The 21,368-nt window shown below is 33.9% G+C and overlaps 1 protein-coding gene across 4 annotated transcripts in view; it reads right to left on the bottom strand.

The window, feature by feature from the left end:
* The window catches only part of ADGRB3 (adhesion G protein-coupled receptor B3), a 734,277-nt gene that overhangs the window by 294,811 nt on the left and 418,098 nt on the right, over positions 1–21,368 (bottom strand). For all 4 annotated transcript variants that reach the window (XM_045498673.1, XM_045498672.1, XM_045498671.1 and 1 more), the window contains one exon: positions 9,368–9,470. In XM_045498673.1, coding sequence (XP_045354629.1) covers positions 9,368–9,470 — 103 coding nt within the window. The remainder of the gene's footprint in view (positions 1–9,367; positions 9,471–21,368) is intronic.

Here is a 21,368-nt window from a genome sequence, read left to right as displayed (position 1 = left end):
GGTGAGCCCAACAGAGAGTAACAAATGTGATGACAGAAACAAGGGGAAAAGAGTTGAGCTCTACACTAGCCGGTGGACGTAGATTTAAGAAATGCACTAAGCTAAGGAAACAAAAAAATTCCCAGGCATATGAGATAAATGTATGTAAGAAAATTCATTTTCAAAACTGTTAATATCATTGACACTTAAAATATTAAAACTTCACGTTTTTGAAAACTTTTGGAAATATACTATCTTCTTGAAAACCGCATTTTTGGTAAAACAAACAAGCAAACAAATAAAGAAACAGATAGCAACAGAAAAAAAAAACTGTCTCTCTTGATCCCAGTCAAAATAGAATAGTTAAACTCAAGTTAAATATTTCTACTCACCTACATTTAAGCATTTTAAAAATGTACCATGACTCAAATTTCCTAATTACCATAGGTACTCTACATACTACTTTCAAGTGTCTTTAATAGTCTTTGCCTTTTTTTTTTTTTTTACTTTTACTTTTACCTCTCTCCCTTTTTCCACATCAACAAAACCAATATACCCATTTAACAGTATAATATAGCACTGGCTTTGTAAATTTATTTCTATGGGTGGTTCTCTCTTTTCCTTGGCTGCATAACTTTCTTTTTTTAATTTTCTATAATAAGGGATTTGAACATCCTTTCTAGATGTACACCTCAGTGATTCATGAATGACATTCATAAAATAATTCCTTTTCTTCTTTCAAAACTCTATTTCAAGTCTTTTTCCTTCCCTACAGAACACTTTAAATACATCTCACTGTGGTAAATCACTCTTACTATGGTAAACTTCATTTAGTCATTCATGTAAAAGTCACTTAGTAAACCCCTGTTACATTCCAGGTACTGAGGATACAGCATTGAGCAAATTTCTTGCCTCATAGACTTAATTATAGTGAAAGGGGCAGGGAGAGAGACAAATAAACACATAAATACATAAAATGCTAGATGGTAATCTGTGCTATGATGAGAAAGTAAATCACAATGACAGGGAAGTCTGGAAAGTGAATGAGTTGCAATTTTATATATTGGGAAGCCTTCACCAATAAGATGATATCTGAGCAGAGATCTGAAGGAAGTTGAACACAGAAAAGATAAAAGTCACAATAAAAATGAATGAAAACCAAGTTTCTCTAATTTTTCCTAATTTAAGTTCTGAATAAATTCAATTCACACACTATGTTTATTACACTCTTGCTATCTTAGTGTTTTCCAAGTGTTTTCTCCAGACCTACTCCAGAATCGACTGGGGTATTATTTAAAATGTAGATTAGTTGTCTCCACAAGTTCTGAGATTGGGGCTATACCTAGGAATATGCACTGTAATTATTACTCCCTCTACCCACCATAGTTTCTATCCACATCAAATTTGAAGAAGAACTGTTCAAGATGCGCACAACAGAAATCATATGGTTTATTTACCCTTTTTTTTTTAAACTTTCAAATGCTTAGTGCTCATATGTCATAGCAACTTCCATATCTAGAAACGTCTTAACTTTCTGGTACCTTTAATACTCCTGTTAAAATATTTAAACTTGGGGCGCCTGGGTGGCGCAGTCGGTTAAGCGTCCGACTTCAGCCAGGTCACAGTCTCGCGGTCCGTGGGTTCGAGCCCCGCGTCGGGCTCTGGGCTGATGGCTCAGGGCCTGGAGCCTGTTTCCGATTCTGTGTCTCCCTCTCTCTCTGCCCCTCCCCCGTTCATGCTTTGTCTCTCTCTGTCCCAAAAATAAATAAAAAACATTGAAAAAAATATTTAAACTTAAAAATATATTTAAAAATATATCCTTTTGTCTACTGAAGCAAAGCAAGTGAACAGATGAAGCATTAAGGGCATGAAGAAGGGCAGTGACTTCATCATAACTATCTCAGCATTTCCAATTTTCTGACTCAGATGTTCCAGAATGACTGTCTCTGTCACATCTTCTAGAGCATTGCACATTGACTTCTTGAATGTAGATGGGAGAAAGACTGTTCAGCAGACACTACACTGTCTCTCTTTAATTTTCAATATTTTGGACATAAAGGCATTGCATTAAAAAGACCTGGGTTTTGCTTATCTTCCCTTGGGAAGCTTATCTTCCCTTTCTTTCCCCACTAAAGCATAATTGTAGCTATTATATATCACTGCACAAAAAGATTTGGGGAATTCCTTAAGAACATTTCTAATATGATTGACTTGACCCACAAAAGACTCATTTATAATCTGTGTATAATTCTACTACTATTTGAGAAAAGACACATTAAATAAAGTCTAAGGAATGCATGGTGGAAGGGAGCGGGTAAGATCTTAGTGTATGTAATATTTCCATAGTCAAATCTATGAAATGCCTCTAAAAGCTGATCAGTGAGAGTATTTCTTTTAACATATAAACAGCTTCATAGTACCTAAAAGTGTAATATACCACCCAAGGATATGATACAGTTGAAAACAGTGTATGAAACTCAACTGCAGAAGGTAATCTGTTGAATGTTCTCCAAATCTTTTTTTCAAGGTTATGGTAAGTACTATTCCATATTTCCATATTTTTAAAGGATACTTAAAAAGAACTAAATTGGGTCTAAGACTTTTTTCTTCTTCTTTTTTTCCTTTTTTTTTTTTTTTTTTTTGGAAGGGTAGCTGACATATACCTGAAGTCTAAAGAGCATCATTACAAATGCAATACTGTGTTCTTACTTAATACGATCATGGAGATAAAGGAATTTTTGAATAGATTTATGAGGGTTCTACAGAAAGCATCACATTGAGAACAAGTCAATATGGAAAAGAAGGCGCTGGCTGTAGCTAAGGCAGACTGATATAAAGACCACTGAAGTGAGAAATGCAGAATATTGTTTTATCAGGATGAGTCACATCCATGTTGCATAGCTCTTCTTGAGGAGTTGGCAGCTATTTAATTGGAACATAAAGAAATAGCATATATTTAATCCAGCTTCTGCTATATGGTTACTCACTAGCCCACATTAACCAGATGACACTATTTTTGTGGATGTGATAACAGCTTGCTTCCCTAATTTCTGAGATGTATCACTAACCTGAATGTACATTATTTCCCAATGAATACTGCCTATTTGACATATGGAAAACAGTAAAAAGTAGAATCGCTATCAGGGATTATTTTTATGTGTATTCTTCAGAGAAAATCATTGCCTTCATGTAGATGTCTTAGAGTGTCTTACCCTTATATGATCACATGATTATATCATTTCCAACAATGGCTGCGCAGGAGCCTGGTGCACCTCTCAACAAACACATGAGTTTCCTAGGAGCAGAAACTCTCCAAGTATTTCTTATGAGTTGGAGTGGCAAATAACTTTAATAAAAACAGTGGCAAAAAACTTTAATAAAAAACAGAACTTGTGGGGCGCCTGGGTGGCGCAGTCGGTTAAGCGTCCGACTTCAGCCAGGTCACGATCTTGCGGTCCGTGAGTTCGAGCCCCGCGTCGGGCTCTGGGCTGATGGCTCAGAGCCTGGAGCCTGTTTCCGATTCTGTCTCCCTCTCTCTCTGCCCCTCCCCCATTCATGCTCTGTCTCTCTCTGTCCCAAAAAAAAAATAAAACAACAACAACAACAACAAAAAAAACAGAACTTGTGGAGACAACTAATCTACAGGTAAAACATACAGGTAAAACATACAGCTTAAGTCTTTTCCTTTTATAGCCAAGAAGATATCTTAAAAAAACTTCTATGGGATTGTAGCAGAGGCAAAGGCACCAGAGGTGTCTGCACTACTCCAGTCTATCAGCTGCCAGCAGAGAAGTTTTGCTAAATTGCTTCAAAAGCACAACATATCTGCAATGCCAGAGTTGCCCCTGACATCCAGCACTTGGTTCCACAAGGCCCTTTCTGTGGTGGGGCCTAGGTGGTGCTGCTCGTGGCATCCTCTGATTTTCTCTAATATCCTACCACCACTTTACAGTGGCCATTCTCACTGTCTGGTGATTCCTTTCATCAGGTTGCTAAGGTGCTGGAATAATAATCAGCAGGACAAAATTTAATCTCTGGTTGCTAATTAATTCTTATTGAATAATGTATCATCAGTATTGCATTATATCTGATTCAAAATGGCACTCTTAATGTTTACATATACATTTTCTTCATAATCTAAAATTAATTTTGCAATGTTCCAATGCAGGGATATTAGTTTTCTATTGCTATTGTAACAAATTACCATAAACAGCAGCATAGAATAACAAATTCATTATCTCACAGTTTCTATAGGTCAGAAGTCTGATGAGCTCAGCTGGGTCTCTACTCAAGAGATTCTCAAGGCTGAGATCAAAGTATTGGCATGATATCACTACTTCCTGGAGGATCTAAGGATAAATCCATGCTCAGGTTCATTCAGGTTTCAGTAGAATTAGTTCCTTGCAGTTGAAAGGCTGAGGTCTACATTTCCTTCCTGGTTAGCAACCAGAGGTTGTTTTCAGCTTTTGCAGGCTGCCTGTACCCATTGGCTTGAGGCCCTCTTCATTCATTGTCGAAGTCAGTAATGGTAGTTGAGTTTTTAGTATGCTGCATTTCTGACCATAGCCATAGGGAAAACCACTTTTAATGGTTCATGTGATAAATTAGACCTACCCAGATAATCCAAGATAATTTCCCCATCTCAATGTCCTTACCTTTATTCACATATGCAAAGTCCCTTTTGATATGTAACATAACTGGTTCTGGAGGTTAGGACATGAGCATTTTGGGTGGGAGCATGATTCTGTTTACTATATAGGGATTGACTAACTCTATAGCCCAGAATCCAAATCTGGCCTGCCACCTATTTTTGTAAATAAAATTTCATTGCGGAGCCACACTCATTTGTTTAGATATTGTCTGGCTCCTTTCATGCTCCAACAGCAGAACTAAGTAAATGGGACAGAGGTCATTATAGCTCACATGTCTAAAATATTTGCTACCTGACTCCTAACTAAAAAGATTTGCTCACCACTGCTCCAAAAATAGCAGAATTATTCTAAAATCTTTTTGAAAAATGTTGACTATGTATTATGAATCAAAATAAACTGAATTTGAAATGTAAGTGGGAAGGGTGCTTACTCAAACTGAGGAATTTAGGATATAATCAAGAAAACACACACACACACACACACACCCCAAAAAACCAAAAAAAAAAAAAAAGCAAAACAAAACAAAACACCATATTAACTGTAGCTAGGGAACAAATTCTATCTCAATTTCAGCTGGTGACAGAGCCATCAATCTGTCTGTCTAGTCAGCATTTCAAGACTCTTCCATAAAAATTACCCAGAGCTTTAAGCAGAAAAAAAATCAGAAATCTCTTTCAAATGGACAAAAGGTAGGGTAGAAAAGTGATTCAAAACATAAAGGCATACAAACACCCCTTTGCAGAAATTATAGATTTATAGACTGGACTTCCTTAAGCTTTGTCAAGTGATTTTTAATTCCTTAGGTTTTTATCAGCCTTTGATATTTTCAAAAATACCCACTGATGAGTGTTTCAAATTTCTTCTCATTGTTTCTCATGCTTATCTAATGGTAACAAACATATTCATTATAGTCTTCCATTGTGTTTGCAGCTATGATTTACAAAGGTCACGGCTCATGATTAACTTTAGTTTATACACATAAAACAAACTCCTTAATTTGTTAGCTGATCCTATTAGTATGCAAGCAAATATGGCAAAGAAAACAAAACCCACAAGCCCAAATTCCCATGAGATTCTTTTGTGAATATGACCAATTTGAGAACTACAAATAAACCTCATGGATTTTTCTCAGTCCTGAAAGACAGCAGTATCATGCTAACTAGATCATTAAAGTTTTTACTCAGAGGAAGAAATAAAAAGAAAGGCAAGACCACAGAGACTGCAGGCAAGCATAGCCCAAACTGCCTCTCCAAAATGGAACAACCTAAAACTCTTATCATTCGGAAAAAGAATTCATTTTCAGAGTAACAAAGTTGATAGAGCATGAGATAACTAAAATGTATGCACTTACTTACTCTGCTAACTCATCTTTAAAGGTGGAGTTGCTATCCACCTTAGAAAGTCATAGCAGCTTAGATCTGTCAGATCCAAGGCATCCAAACAGTGGGTGCCTGTACATGTGTGTGTGTATACGTGTGCACTCGCATTTAGGGTCATTCTATTATATTCATTCAGGTCTCAATAACTATTTTCAATAAAATTAGTAACTTTCCTTATATATCAGATAATCTAATAATATTAATGAGCATAAATGTCATCCTGAAGAAACCTTAAGTAACACTAAAAATAAAATTCTTTTTCTGGGAAAGCAACTTTGATATTTTTTAAAAGCAAGTGATTGCTATACCTAAACATGAAGGACCATAAACTCTGACTCTATAGGTCATCACAATAAAGCCATAGGCTCCCCCAAACTGAACTAAGAATAGCATCTTAGTCATTAATGATTTATGAGCTGGATAAAACTGCAATTGGCTTTGCTAAATACAATTTGGATTTTCAAGATTCCATATTCTATTCCTACAGTTCCCAAGGGCCTTATTATATTTAACATGCTTTAAACGCTATTTGTTAAAAAGCTTTTTAAAAGAATACATTTATTTTGGAAAATGTTAACAGGCTTTTCCCTAGGCTCACTATAACTATTAATTCCCATTCTTCATTTTTCTTCTACATGGTATATGAAACAGATATACTTTGTAAGTCATTACTGTTTTCTGAGCTCAGGAAAGTACAGCACATACTTTTGATAGAAGTAAATACATGAAAGTAGACTTGATATTAAAAATATATCTAAAATAGTTCAATTTTGAAGGCAGTAACAATGATAATCTACATCTATGTAGAGTTATATTAAAATTTCAGCTTTTCTAATTAATTTCTATTTTCATGTTTATGATGTATTCACATTAGTGAAGACTATTACATTTCAGTATAGGCTCTTTGATTATCTCTTCAATGGAAACAAACTAAAATCAGTATATAAAGTATATAAGACTGGTAATAAATACTAAGATACTCAACAAATCTGTTATATATTCTTTCCCTCAATGAACAGTACTTTACAAACTCTAATTTGGATGGTAAGATGAATACAGCAAGCATTAGAAATTCAAACCAGGAGAGTATGAAGGACTGTATATATTGTATGGACAAAGTGTGAAAGGTATTTATAAAATAAAGGGAAGAAGTGAGGAATCCAGCCATCCAGAGAGGCTTCATTGTGTGGTGGTTAATTGGGGTGGCCTCTGAAGACAGGTGGGCACTGCAAGCAAGGGGATAATAGAAGTGAGTTAGAATACTTGGTGCCATTTTCTTCTCCAGTGTAAGCTTTTTTTCTTCCTCTCATCTTCTCTCAGTCCCCCTTTTCAACAGATTTGTCTATATTCCCTTAAATGGAGATCTTCTAGAGTGGAGACTGTATTGTTTTGAAAATCTGGTCAACTCATCCACTCAAAATTATGAAAGACAGATTTGGTTCTAAGTGACTTGTGATAATTATTTCATCATTCTTATATCCTGACTTTCATTGTCACCCCAGTGTCTAGCTGGTGCTTAATAAAGTGTATTGACTATATACTTGGGTTTTCATATGTACAAAGTTATTTTCTGTACATGGTTTATTTCCTTTGTAAATCAGCTGACAAAATAAACCCCCAGGAGAGAAGTTTGACTCAAAGCTTATATCTCTGTTCATTTCAAATAGTTTTACTGAATTGAAATAGTGAGACTGTTTCATCAATGCTATTTTTGAGGTTACTCTTTCTTCAATTTATGAAAAAAAGTCATTTAATTAATGTATTTTTAAAATTCTCAATAATGACTTTATTTAGGAAAGTATTGTAAAAGTTCATTTACATAAATGTTTTCTCCACAAGAAACATGATATATACTCAGACATTGTACTGCTTTTTTAGTAAGCAATTCAGGGAACTAGGATCTCTTATTATTTTTTCACCAATGTTTATAACTGGATAGACATTACCCTAATAAACAATAAAAGCAAACACCTAAGTAAATAGTTTTTCAACAAATTTTGAACCTACAAAAAATAAATTCCTTATTCAAAAGCAATATTTCAAGGAATTGCCAGTTTTCAATGCAGTGATGAGATTAGGTAGAGGTAAGATTATTCTTAGGTGTACAAAAGTAGATTTTATAGAAATAAAACACATTCTTGAAATTAAATAGAACCAGTATGGTCATATTTTGGCAAAAGTAGAAGACCCAATAGTTTAAGTATTAGTTGTGATGTTTAAGAGCTATTGCTAAGAGATTTGAGATTTTCGCTAAACAATCTAGGAAGCCTGAAGCATGTTAGTAAAAAGTGGTTTACAGGGAAGATAACTGTCATTTTTTATAAAATCAAGATTGATTTTCTTTTTGGAAACAAGAAGTTATAAAACAGGAGACAGTACATAAGTTTTGTAAACCAATTGATATGAATATAAATTCCATTATGTCATTCATTAAATTTCTAGATTTGGGAAAAATGACACTTTGTGTTTCTGTTATTTGTATGTAAAGGTCAACTTCCCAGGAACTTTGCAAGGAATTAAACCAAAAAAAAAAAAAAACAAAAAACCCAAAAAACAAAAGAACAAAAACAAAAAAACAAAAAACCAAACCTGTGTACATAGAACATAAGAGAGTGGCTCACTTTAATACAGGAAGTATAAAAGCATAATTAGAAGAACCTTAGTAGGAATCACCTTCCTTGTCTCCACTCATCAAGGATTTAAGCATGTAAAGTGAATGTATAAAGGATCAGTAGATATTTTAAATTTCTACAGGACGACTGAAAAAAAATTAAAAGAATTTCAGTTGCAGTTAGATAGATTCAGGAAAGGGTTCTTGTCATTCTGGAATGGGAGATTTAGATTTAGATTACTGAAGCACCCAACTAGTTATAAGAAGCCTACTCTGTTCTTTGACCTAGCACTTTTAAATGCCATCCCACCCATTCTCCTGCTCTAGGGTACCTGAAGTTAATCACTCCTCTTTGTATTATGTTTATAACTTCAATTACTGCATGCATCTTAAACCTATGTAGTTACATGGCAGTCTTCCCACACTTCCCACACCACACTTGAGACAGGTTCTTATTCATTGGGTCTCCTCCGCTGATTAGCTCAAAGCCCAAAACAGATGTGTACGTGGATAAACAATTTAATAATTGTTATCATGGATAAACTGAAGAGAGTTTTATTATGGACAAAAGCATAGGATAATCTGACATTTTGTTTCTGTATAATATAATCTTCGTAACAAGTTACTCCATTTACAACTCTAAAAAGTCCAGAAAATGTGTTCTGATATTATCAAATGTGTGACTGCTAACTTATCTTTAAAGGTAAGTTCTATAAGCAAGTCGACGTCACATGGATAATACTTACATTAGCCAAATGAGCTAGTTCTATCTCCAGGAATGAATCAGTTGTTTTGGGTTCAGGCCTTATTGTGACCACGATGATTTTGGAATTAACGACAGTGTAGTTTCTGAAACAGAGTAATTGTGATTAAAAGGAGAATGGATCAATAACAAATATGAACTCTCACTGCTCCATACATGTTTGGATGCATGTTAAGTAAGGAAATATATCCTAATGCATCCTAAGGAGAACAGAGAAACAATGGGCAAACAGATTTAAAGTGTGATACTAAATAATACTTATGGAAAGCTACAGTTCATTTTTTGTTATAAACAAACCCTACCTGGAACTAGGAAACTATGAGGGGAAAAAGCTATTGCTGACTGTTACCATTTTAGATGCAGGAAAGATGAAAAAGCAACAGCACTTACAAGCTTTCGATTACTTAAATCTGATTCACCTGCAAGAGAGATGGATTGTGAATTCAAACCTTCAGGCAATCTTTAAATGAATATAATCCATTTATCTCAGGTGGACTTAACGGTTTTGTTCTCCAGGAGACCAAATATTCTTCTTGTAAAGTGCTATCTTAGCGTTTTTTGGACTGTCTCAAAATTCATTACGATGAATGATTAGAATGTGGTTTAGCATGAGAGCAAGTAGAGTTTAAATATAAATAAATGCTGTTGCTAATCATTGACCATCATTCATTTCAGCAATAGAGACTTACAGGACACTTCTTTAGCTCAATAGGCTCAAAGTAAGGAATATATTCACCTTTTGAAATACCTTAACAATTACAGTTCACTAACAAAGGAGTTTTAAACATATTTGCAACCTACAAAAATTATCCATAACCATGAGCCAACTCTTTCTTGTACATACAAGTTTTTATACAACATGTATAAAATGCCACACACTACCTGTTACAGATTTAAAGTTTTATTGTACTTTTAGCTATATATATATATATATATATATATATATATATATATATTCCTTTCCATCCCTTCTTTTTGATTTGAAATAAACTACAGAGCATGTTCTTTCATAGAACATGCACTATTCTGTGGAATTCGTAACACGTATGTAAGATGAATTCATTTAATATTATTCCTTCTTCTTTCTTGTTTAAGGCATTATTTGCAGATAATAAAATTCACCAATTTTAAGGGGGCAGTTTAATGCTGTTAGTACTTGTTTAACCAACTGAGCCACCCAGGCACCCCATCTCTTTTAGTAATTGTATACTACTATGCAAGCATCACCACTGATTCCTCACCATGAACGGCTTCCGTGAGCCTCTTTGCATCTTATCCCTTCCTGCCCCCAAGGCTCCAGGCAACCATGAACATGCTGTCACTATAATCACATCTTTTCTAGAATTTCACTTAAATAGAATCATACGGTACATTGACTATTGTGTTTGAGTTAATTCACTTAGCATTATGTTTCTGAGATTCATCCATTTCGTTTCTCTTTATAGCAGAGTACTATTCCATGATATGGATATAACAGTTTGTGATCTATTCATCAATAAAAGTAAGCAACCTGTGGGTTACTTCTAATTTTTAGCATCTATGAATAGTACTATTCATATTTGGCTATTATGAATAGTTGGCATACATACTTTCTGCATAGACATCTATTTTCATATGTCTCAGGTAAATATCTAAGAGTGGAATTGCTTGATCATGTGGCAAAAGCATGTTTAATTTTGTGTTATTGCTACACTATTTTCCAAAATGACTGCATCATCAAAATCATATAATGTAATATTGTACAAAAATGTTGAACCTCACATTATTTGTGAAAATGTCTTCTCTAATGGAATGGTCTTTTCCATGATATTTCACCAGAAAAGAATGCTAATATGTCATTGTGTGGAGTTTACTATATTTAGTAGTAGAGTAACTATAAGTATATTTTGAGTTGGATAACATTTAAAAAAAATTAATGTTTATTTATTTTTGAGAGACAGAGCATGAGTGGGGGAAGGGCAGAGACAGAGAGGGAAACACAGAATGTGAAGCAGGCTCCAGGCTCTGAGCTGTCAGCACACAGCCCCATGCAGTGCTCGAACTCACAAACCATGAGATCATGATCTCATGACCTGAGCTGAAGTTAGAAGCTTAACTGACTGAGCCACCCAGGCACCCCGAGTTAGATAACATTTTTAAATCCATCTTTAATGTATCTAGTAATGTCAAATAAATTCTTTCCTTTCAAAGTTTTAAATGTCTTGTTTTTTTTTTTTGAGAGAGAGCGAGCAAGCACATGAGTAGGGGAGGGGTGGAGAGAGGGGGCCAGAGGATCTGAAGTGGACTCCATGCTGACAGCAGAGAGCCCAAAGCGAGGCTCAAACCCATGAGCTGCGAGATCATAACCTGAACCAAAGTGGGATCCCCAACCTACAGAGCCACCCAGGAGCCCCCAGGTAGCAAATTCTTAAACACTCAGGAAGCTTCATGGTATCCAGCCTAACAGTAAATAGTAAGAAACAACACAGTGTAAATGTGTCTTTATATTTCTTAGGGGAAGGTAGTTGCAAACAGAGAGGGCTGGTTAACCGTCCTTTATTTCACTGAATACTAATTGAAGGTAAGTTGCACTGGGAGTGATATGAAAGTAAGCTCTAAATGCCAAGTTCCCTTTACAAACTTATTGTTCCCTGTTTCTCCGTGAGTAAAAGTGTTTGGGGGATCAAATGAGAATAGGTTGAATTAACAAAGCTATGAAGTGACATTGGTTCTTCTCTGCTATAAATAAAACCAATGTTAATTTAACTCAGCTGCTAATTTTAATTAATAAATGTTAGTTAAATTTGATAGCATACAGATATTTTGTATTATTTTAAAAGTTGCATAAGTGGATAGTTTACTGGAAAATTCAGATGTGGGTATTCTAAATAGGAATTTATAATTTTGTCAAGATATTTATGAAGTTCTCTTTCTGTGTTTGGGCATGTGGGAATTTTGGCCCTGGGAAACTGGGGTATGGAAAGCAAAGTAGGTAAGATAAGCAGCCTTTTGTAGGGTATATTGCATGTTACTTTGTGTCAGGTTTATCAGCTTCTCAACTGGCCTGGTGGAAGAGGTGACTCCTAGAGGACAGAGTCTGCCTTATGACTTTTCTTAAGTGTGTGTGTATGTATGTGTGTGTGTGTGTGTGTGTGTGTGTGTGTGTGATTTAGAATCCAATTGGGAATGGATGCACGCCAATATAATTATGCAGATGGATGTTCTTATCACATTTATGTGAGTACCCTCCCCCACCTTGCCCTACTAACATGTATATCACTACCACAACATCAATTAATGATATGTATGTCTCCTTATAAGTTCAATGAGGGCAAGATTTGTATCTAGCCATCATATATCCTCATTTGCATTTATGCTTTGCACATTTTAGTGCTAACACAGATTAGAATATCATATTAAATAGACACATAGTAAACAAAAACATCAAACTTTTGGCCAAGTTGGATTAAAACATAATGCCAATACCATGGTGTTAAAATGCATAATGAAGGAAAAAGAAGCAAATTTACATTATGAAATGACTCCCTCTTTAAAAAGTGTACGGTGTATGAAATTATCTTTAATTTATTCCATCAATTTATTCTAATTTGCATAAGTGAATAGTTGGCTCTTTATGTACCATGTCAGGCTTTGTGATCTACTAATGCTTCCTGGCTGGTACACATTTGTATTCACTGCTAGGAAAGCAGATCTTACAGCCAAATGGATTTCATGACTAAAGTAATAAAGTTCTTTTCTATTTTTGAGGTTTGTGCTAGTTGGTATCTAAAACATTAAAAAATGTATAGAGTTATTCATTCAAAGGAGACTCAAGTTATTTTTCATAGTTATTACAAAGGCTTAAGTGGCTTCATGTATATGAACCATATCTTAAAGAGAGTAAAAACATGAGTATAAAATGGAACACAGCTGTTTATAAGAGACTCACTTTAGGTATAAGGACATACCCAGGCTGAAAGTGAAAGATGGAAAATGATGGTCACATACATGGTAACCAAAAGCAGAGACGGCCATATTTGTATTGGACAAAATAGACTTTAACTTCAACACTATGAGACAAAGAAGAACATTATATAATAATAACTGGACCAATTCACCAGGAAGATATAATAATTATAAACATATACGTACCTAACAGCAGAGCACCCAAATATATGAAGCAAATATTGACAGAATGGAAAGGAAAAACAGACAGTTACACAATAACAGATTTCAATTCAATGCGTGACTTTAATAATGGATAAATCAACCAGATAGTGTTTCAATAAGAAACAGAAGATTTGAACACTATAGACTTCTGTACCTAACAGCCATATAAAGAATTCCCTCTCCAACAACAGCAGAAATACATTTTTTTCAAGTGTATATAGAGATTCTCTAGGATAAATCACAGCTGCCACAAAAAGAGTCTTAAGAAATGTAAAACAACTCAAATTATACTAAGTATCTTTTCTGACCACAGTGGAATGAAACTAGAAATCAAAGGCAAAAGAAAAACTGGAAAATTCACAAATATGTGGAATTAAGTAAAACACACTTGAACAATTACTGGACCAAATGATAGGTCGGTCACAGGGAAATTAAAAATATCTTGAGACAAATGAAAATGAAAACACAATATACCCAAACTAATGAGATGCAGCAAAAGCCCTACCAAGACAGAAAAATACATGGGTAAATGTCTCCATTTAAAAAGAAGAGAAACGGGATTCCTGAGTGGCTCAATTGGATAAGCATTTGGCTCTTGATTTGGGCTCAAGTCATGATCTCAGTTGGTGAGTTCCAGACCCAAAATTGGCTATGTGCTGACACTGCAGAGCCTGCTTGAGACTCTCTCTCTTCCTCTCTCTCTGTGCCTCCCCCCACTCACACTTGCTGTCTCTCAAAATAAATAAATAAACTTAAAAAAATGAAAATAAAAAGAAGAAAGTTTTCAAATCAACAACCTAATTTTAAAACTCACAGAACTAGGAAATAAAAACCAACAATAAACTAAAACCAAAGTTAGCAGAAAGAGGTGAATAATTAAGATTAAAACAGAAACAAATGAAATATAGAGAATAGAAAAACAATAGAAAATATCAACCAAACTAAGAGTTAGTTATTTGCAAAAAATCAACAAAATTGACAAATTCTCAATTAGACTAATAAAAAAGAGAAAACTTAAATAACAAAACCAGAAGTGAAGAGAGGAGACAGTGCAATTGATACCACAGAAATAAAAAAGGATTACAGGAGAATACTAAAACAATTACATGCCAATAAACTGGATAGCTTAGAAGAAATGGATAAATTCATATATATATATATATATATATATATATATATATATATATATACAACCTACCAAGACTGATTCATGAAGAAATTTTAAAAATTGAAACAGACCTATCCTATAACCAGTAGAGATTGATTCTGTAATCAAAAACCTCCCAACAAAGAAAAGCTCAAGAACAAATTGCTTCACTGAAGAATTCCACCAAACACATAAAGAAGAATTAACATCAATTCTTCTCAAACTTTCTGAAACACTGAAGAGGAGGAAATACTTCCAAACTCATTTTGTGACACCCTCCTATCAATATCAGAGAAAGATACTATAAGAAATCAAAACTACAGGCCAACATTCCTCATGAATAGTCATGCCAAAAAAAAATCTAACTAAAATACCAGCAGACCAAATTTGACAACACATTAAAAAGATCATACAACATGATCAAGTGGGAATTATTTTGGGATGCAAGGATGGTCAACATATGAAAATCGAGGTGATATAACACATGAACAAAACAAAGGACAAAAACAACATGATTATCTTGATGCAGAAACAGTATTTGAAAAAAATTCACTCTTTCAGGATGAAAGCTCTCAACAAATTAGGCATGGAAGGAATGTATCTCAACACAGTAAAGGCCGTATATGAAACCCCACAGCTAACGTTATACTCAATAGTGAAAAACTGAAAGTTTTCACTGTTAGATCAGGAACACAGCAAGGATGCCCTCTATTGCCACTTCTATACACATAGTATTGAATTCCTAATGAAAGCAGTTAGGAAAGAAAGAGAAATATAAGGGCATCAAATGGAAAGAAAGAAGCAAAATTATCTCTGTTCATACGTGAAATGATCCTATATGTAGAAAACCCTAAAGATTCCACAAAAAGACCTGTCAGAATACACAAATTTAGCAAAGGTACAGAATACAACAATAACACTCAAAAATCAGTTGCATTTATATACAGTAACAAATAATCTAAAAACTAAACTGATAAGACAAATCCATTTATAATAGAATCAAAAAGAATAAAATACTTAGGAATTAACTTAATCAAGGAAGTGAAAGACTTTGTTTTAAAAACAATTTTTTATGATATTTAGTTATTTTTGAGAGGAAGAGAGAGAGAGACAGAGCATGTGTGGGGGAGGGTTAGAGAGAGAGGGAGACACAGAATTCAAAGCAGGCTTCAGGCTCTGTGCTGACAGCTCAGTGCCTGACATGAGGCTTGAACCCACCAAACATGACATCATGACCTGAGCTGAAGTCAGACGCTTAATCCACTGAGCTACCCAGGTGCCCCAGAAGTGAAAGACTTCTACACTGAAAGCCAAAAACAAAACAGAACAAAACAAAACAAAACAAAACAAAACAAAACAAAACAAAACAAAAACAAGAACAAGAACAAAAACAAAAACAAAAACAAAAAACTTACTGAGAAAAGTCAAAGAAGACACACAAATATGGGAAGACAATCCATGTTCACAAATTGGAAGACTTAATATTGTTAAAATGTCTGTACTACCAAAAGCAATGTACAGATCACTGCAATTAGTATCAAAAATCCCAATGACACTTTTTAAAAAGAGAAATAGAAAAAAAAATCCTAAAATTCATATGGATTCTCAAAAAACCCTGAATAGTCAAAACAATCTTTAGAAAGTAAAACATAGCAAGGGGCTGCATATTTCCTGATTTGAAAAAATATTACAAAGCTACAGCAAGCCAAAATAGTACGGTACTGGAATAAAGACAAATGATAGACACATAGACCAACTGAATTGAATAGGGATCCCAGATATAAACCCTCTCATATAGGTTCAAATTATCTTTGATAATGGTGCCAAGATTACACAATGGGGAAAAGATAATCTTTTCAACAAATGTGGCTGGGAAAACTTGATATCCACATGTAAAAGAATGAAGTTGGACTCTTACATTGCACCATATAAACAAAATTGACTCAAAATAGATTAAAGATCTAAACGTAAGACCTGAAGCTACAAAACTCCTAGAAAAAACATAGGGGAAAATCTTCATGACACTGAATCTGGCAAAGATTTCTTTGATATGACACCAAAAGTATAGGTAGCAAAAGCTAAACTAGACAAATGGTACTACATCACACTTAAACATTTCTATGCAGCAAACAATCAACAGAGTGAAAAGGTAATCTGTGGGATAAGAAAGATTATTTATAAGCCATATATCTGTCAAAGGGTTAATACTGAGAATATATAAAGAAATCCTAAAACTCAACAACGAAAACAAACAATAGGATTAAAAAATGGACAAAAGACTTAAATAGATATCTCTCCAAAGATATAGAGATGGCCAGTAAGTATATGAAAAGATGTTTAACATCACTAATAATCAGGGAAATGCAAATCAAAACCACAATGAGATATCATTTTATATCTGTTAGGATGGCTACTATACAAACAAACAAACAAACCAAAACAAAACAATAAAAAACCCAGAAAATAGCAAGTGTTGGCAAGGTTGTAAAGGTATTGAAAACCTTGTGCACTACTGGTGGGAATGTTGCTTTGGAAAACAGTATGGAGATTATTCAAAAAATCAAAAATATAATTAGCATATGATGCAGAAATCTCATTTCTGGATATACATCCAAAAAAAAAATGAAAACAGAATCTCAAAGAGATATTTGCATACCCATGTTTATTGAAGGTCTATTCATTATAGCCAAGAGGCAGATGCATCATAAATACCTACTGATAGATCATAGATAAAATATGGTATATACAGACAGTATCATCCAACCTTAAAAAAGAAGGAAGTTCTGTTGTATGCTCCAAAAAAGATGAACTTTGAAAACATCATGCTAAGTGAAATAAGTCAGTCACACACACAAAAAAGTAATGCATGATTCCATTTATATGAGGAAGCTAAAGTAGTCAAAGGTTTAGAAACAGAAAGTTTTGAGAGGCTGGGAGGAGGTGAAAAGAAAAGGATGTTGCTGTTCAAAGATATACAGTTTCCATTTTGCAAGATGAAAAAGTTCTAGAGATTTTTTGCACAATAAGGTGCATATAGTTAATACTACTATTCTGTGTATTTAGAAATGGTTAAAATGGTAAATTTCATGTTATCTGTTTTTTTATCACACGAAAAAATGCAATGCAGTATTACAAAAAAACATCAGTGGAGGGGACTGTGAAAGTAATTGTGCAAATAAAGTGTAATCAGATAAGGTACGGTGAAAATATGTTAATGGTTTAATAAAAATATTAAAATTACTTTAGTCTTTTTCCATTTTTAGAATTATAGTTCATATAGCTTCTAAAGTGAGAGTTTTCATAATTATTTCAAAAAGCCCCTCAATTTAAATAAAACCAAACCAAAGTAGATGATTTCACATATTGTAGGAACTGAGGACTTCATTGAAATCATTAAGCTAAATATATTTGCTTTTCAAACTAAAATCAGCTGATGGCTGCTAAAAAGTAGGATTCAGCTAACTTAGAGCTTTAAAACTAATTACAATTTCAAAGTAGGTTTACTAAGGGATGTAACACCTAAAACTACAAAGAAGCTAAGTGATCAGCGATTTAAATTCACTTTCAAAAGGTGTGTCCAAATTAAATTCAGAGTTTTGTAAATCATATACTGAATGCATAATAATATTCATTAATATTAGTCATGCAAATTTGTTACTTCCATAGATGATTTTAATTTCTAGTGTTTTCACAATAGGATATTATAAAACGATACAGGATATCACAAAACTACAATATGTCATTGCAAACTCAGAATGAAGAAGCAAGATTAAAAGTTTAGGTCCTGAAACTGAAGAACAGGTGCTCTTAAGAGAACTCAACAATTTCAGGTTGATTGCCTTCAGGATGTATTGGTTTAAAAGTAATTATGTTTTTCATGCTTTGATTATTTCTAATATAATTTAGTTCAATTGCTTTTCCCATTTGCTTTTAATTCCTATAATATATGAACTCAAATGAGTTCCATTTTCTAAATATGAAAAAAATTCAGCATCATTTATCTTTATCAGACTGGTGCACTTGACATCACATTCATGTGATTTTGCATTATTGAAAAATATTTTTTTTCCTTTTTGAAAGATAATTTTCAAATCACTACTGGCTTATGAGAACATTGTTGCTTTTGGTTCATCTTTATTTTCCCTGGCATTTTAAACTATAGTGGAATTTGCATATAATTTTAATTAGATCCTTTATAATGTCGTGAATATTAATAGCTACATTAAAATGCTCTTCTTTTTAAACAGGCTATATTTTTCACATGTCCTACAGGAAAACTACATATTACTCCTACATTAAAAAGTATTGTGAATTCCTATAAAACCAGAACCTGACTATTAAATGAATCAGAAAATGGATTATTTACAACTGTTTCTTAAACTCTAGCTTGAATATATGATTGGATACACTTTTTCTTCCTTAGAAATAATTTCAGTAACATAAATTCCTAGAAGTGGCTGCTTCAATGACAATGCATCTTTAAAGCCTCTTGAGATTGCCAAATCATCCCACTAAAAGGTTGTTTCAGTTAAAAATCCTCACCAGCAGCTTGGGAACTTGCCAGGCTGTGAGTGGTTTTTAGTTTCCACACACAGGGAATGAGGCATGTGTGTGGGTGGCCTTGCCTCTCCCAAAAGACCATCTGTCCTCTGCTGGCCAGCTTTCATCTATCAGGCCCCAAAATGGTCATGAGGGGCTGGGAAGAGTAACAGGCTCTCGCCTTGGTGTCAGTAGCTTGTTCGGAGTGACCAAGTTGACTCTCAAGTATCCTTGAGTCTGTTCATACATGTCACCTCTTCCTTGACTTTACAAGATTTTCTGCAGAACAGCAATATGTATTCACACTAACGTAGAGGTACACAGTTTGTACTGCTCAAATGAATCAATACAAGCATCATAGAAGCAGCAAGACAGTGGAAGAGTCCTGGTTTGGGTAGAGAAGACGTGAAGTCAGTCACCTACTGGGCATATAATCTTGGACAGGTCATTGAACTAATAAGGACCTTAGTTTCTCATGTGTAGAATTGGAATTCTAGATGGTACGAACTGTTAAAGGGCCTTGTAGCACTACTATCCTGGTTCTATGCTTTTTAACCATAGAAAACTATTCTAAAGAGGGATAAAAAGTAGAAGGCTGAGAATAGCACATATTTAGCTTGGACTTGAGTAGAGCACATTCTTTCAGTTGAAGGGACAATCTGAATCTACTTAATTGTAAAAGGAAGACAATCCAACAGCAAAATAAAAATTATAGCTTGAAGAATAGTTGAATGCATATTAGGGCAAGAGAAGAAAATAAATCTCTAAATAAAAGAGTCAAGATGCAAAGTTATTTCTGCCTGTGTGTGAAGGAAAATTTCTAAATCATATCTATTCAAAACATTACATCAAGTTCTCCTTCCTAGTCCCCATGAGAGAAATTATGCAAAGTATTGTTTTGAAAATGATTATATCAAGATATAAAATTTCTGGAAACTTAACAGCAAGCCTAACATTATTCTGTGTATAGGAAATGAGGTTTTTAAAGTTTCAACAGATAATTAGTAAAATGATCACTCAGGAAAATGTGTCATGAAAATTTGGTAAATGATGACTAAACATAAAGAGCAAATTTGAGTATTTTTTTCATGATGAATAAAAAGACATTTCCTTTCCTGCGACATCTGGGTGGCTTAGTAGGTTAAGTGTTAGAGTCTTGACTTCAGCTCAGGGCATGATCTCACAGTGGTGGGATTGAGCCCCATGTCAGGCTCAGTGTGGAGTGTGGAGCCTATTTGGGATTCTCTCTCTGTGTCATTTTCTCTCTCTCTCTGCCCCTCTCCCACTCATTCTCTCTCTTTCTCTCTCTTTCAAAAATAAATAAGCTTTAACAAAAAATAAATAAATAAAATATTCCCTTTCCTATTGGGTTCAATTCACATAGTACAATTTATACAGTAAAACAACAAGATATATATATTTTATTCCTCTGCTCCTAAAATAGTTGTACGGTATATACCCTAAATGTCTATGTATCTAATTATTTTAAAAATGGCTTATGTAGAATATTCTATCAGATAAGACAATTAATTATTCCAGTAAACATTTCTGGGACCTTTGTTACTTATTAAGCATTGTTCTGGAGTTTCAACAGTAAAGGAGATGTAAAAGAATTCAGACCAGTTAGGTTAGCTGGGTTGCAGCTTAGTAAATGTTTGTTCAGTGACTTGAAACAAAGACATAACTCTTGTCGTTTAAAAGGCTTATTCTTACTTAGCAGATCTATAATTGTACAGTTACTAACTCAACTTTCTGAAATAGTTTTTTGAAAGGAAAAAAAGCATGCCTGAGAATGCTTCATGGTTACATTTTACTGTACAAAATAAAAGAAAACGAGAAGTAAATGCTAATGTTTCACCTTCAAATAGTACTTAAACAAACATTTAATCCTGCATGTTCCATTATCATTATTTCTTGTCAATGAATCTAAATGTGAATATTGTTTTCCTTTGGCCATTTACCTAATTACTTCATACATAGAAACTCTGGATAGGTATACATATTCAGAGTTCTTATATAAAGGTTGTTGAGGACTTTAAAGAATATATCAGAACTGCACAATTCTATAATTTTACTACAATAAAGACAAGGAAATTTTGAAATCAGAAAGAACCTTTGAGTTCAACTTCACAATTTACATATTAAAAGT

This window comes from Leopardus geoffroyi, chromosome B2 (genome assembly GCF_018350155.1).
Source record: "Leopardus geoffroyi isolate Oge1 chromosome B2, O.geoffroyi_Oge1_pat1.0, whole genome shotgun sequence".
Taxonomy (NCBI): Eukaryota; Metazoa; Chordata; class Mammalia; order Carnivora; family Felidae; genus Leopardus; species Leopardus geoffroyi.
Note: the sequence above shows the minus strand (reverse complement) of the source record. Positions and strands in the feature narration are given on the sequence as shown.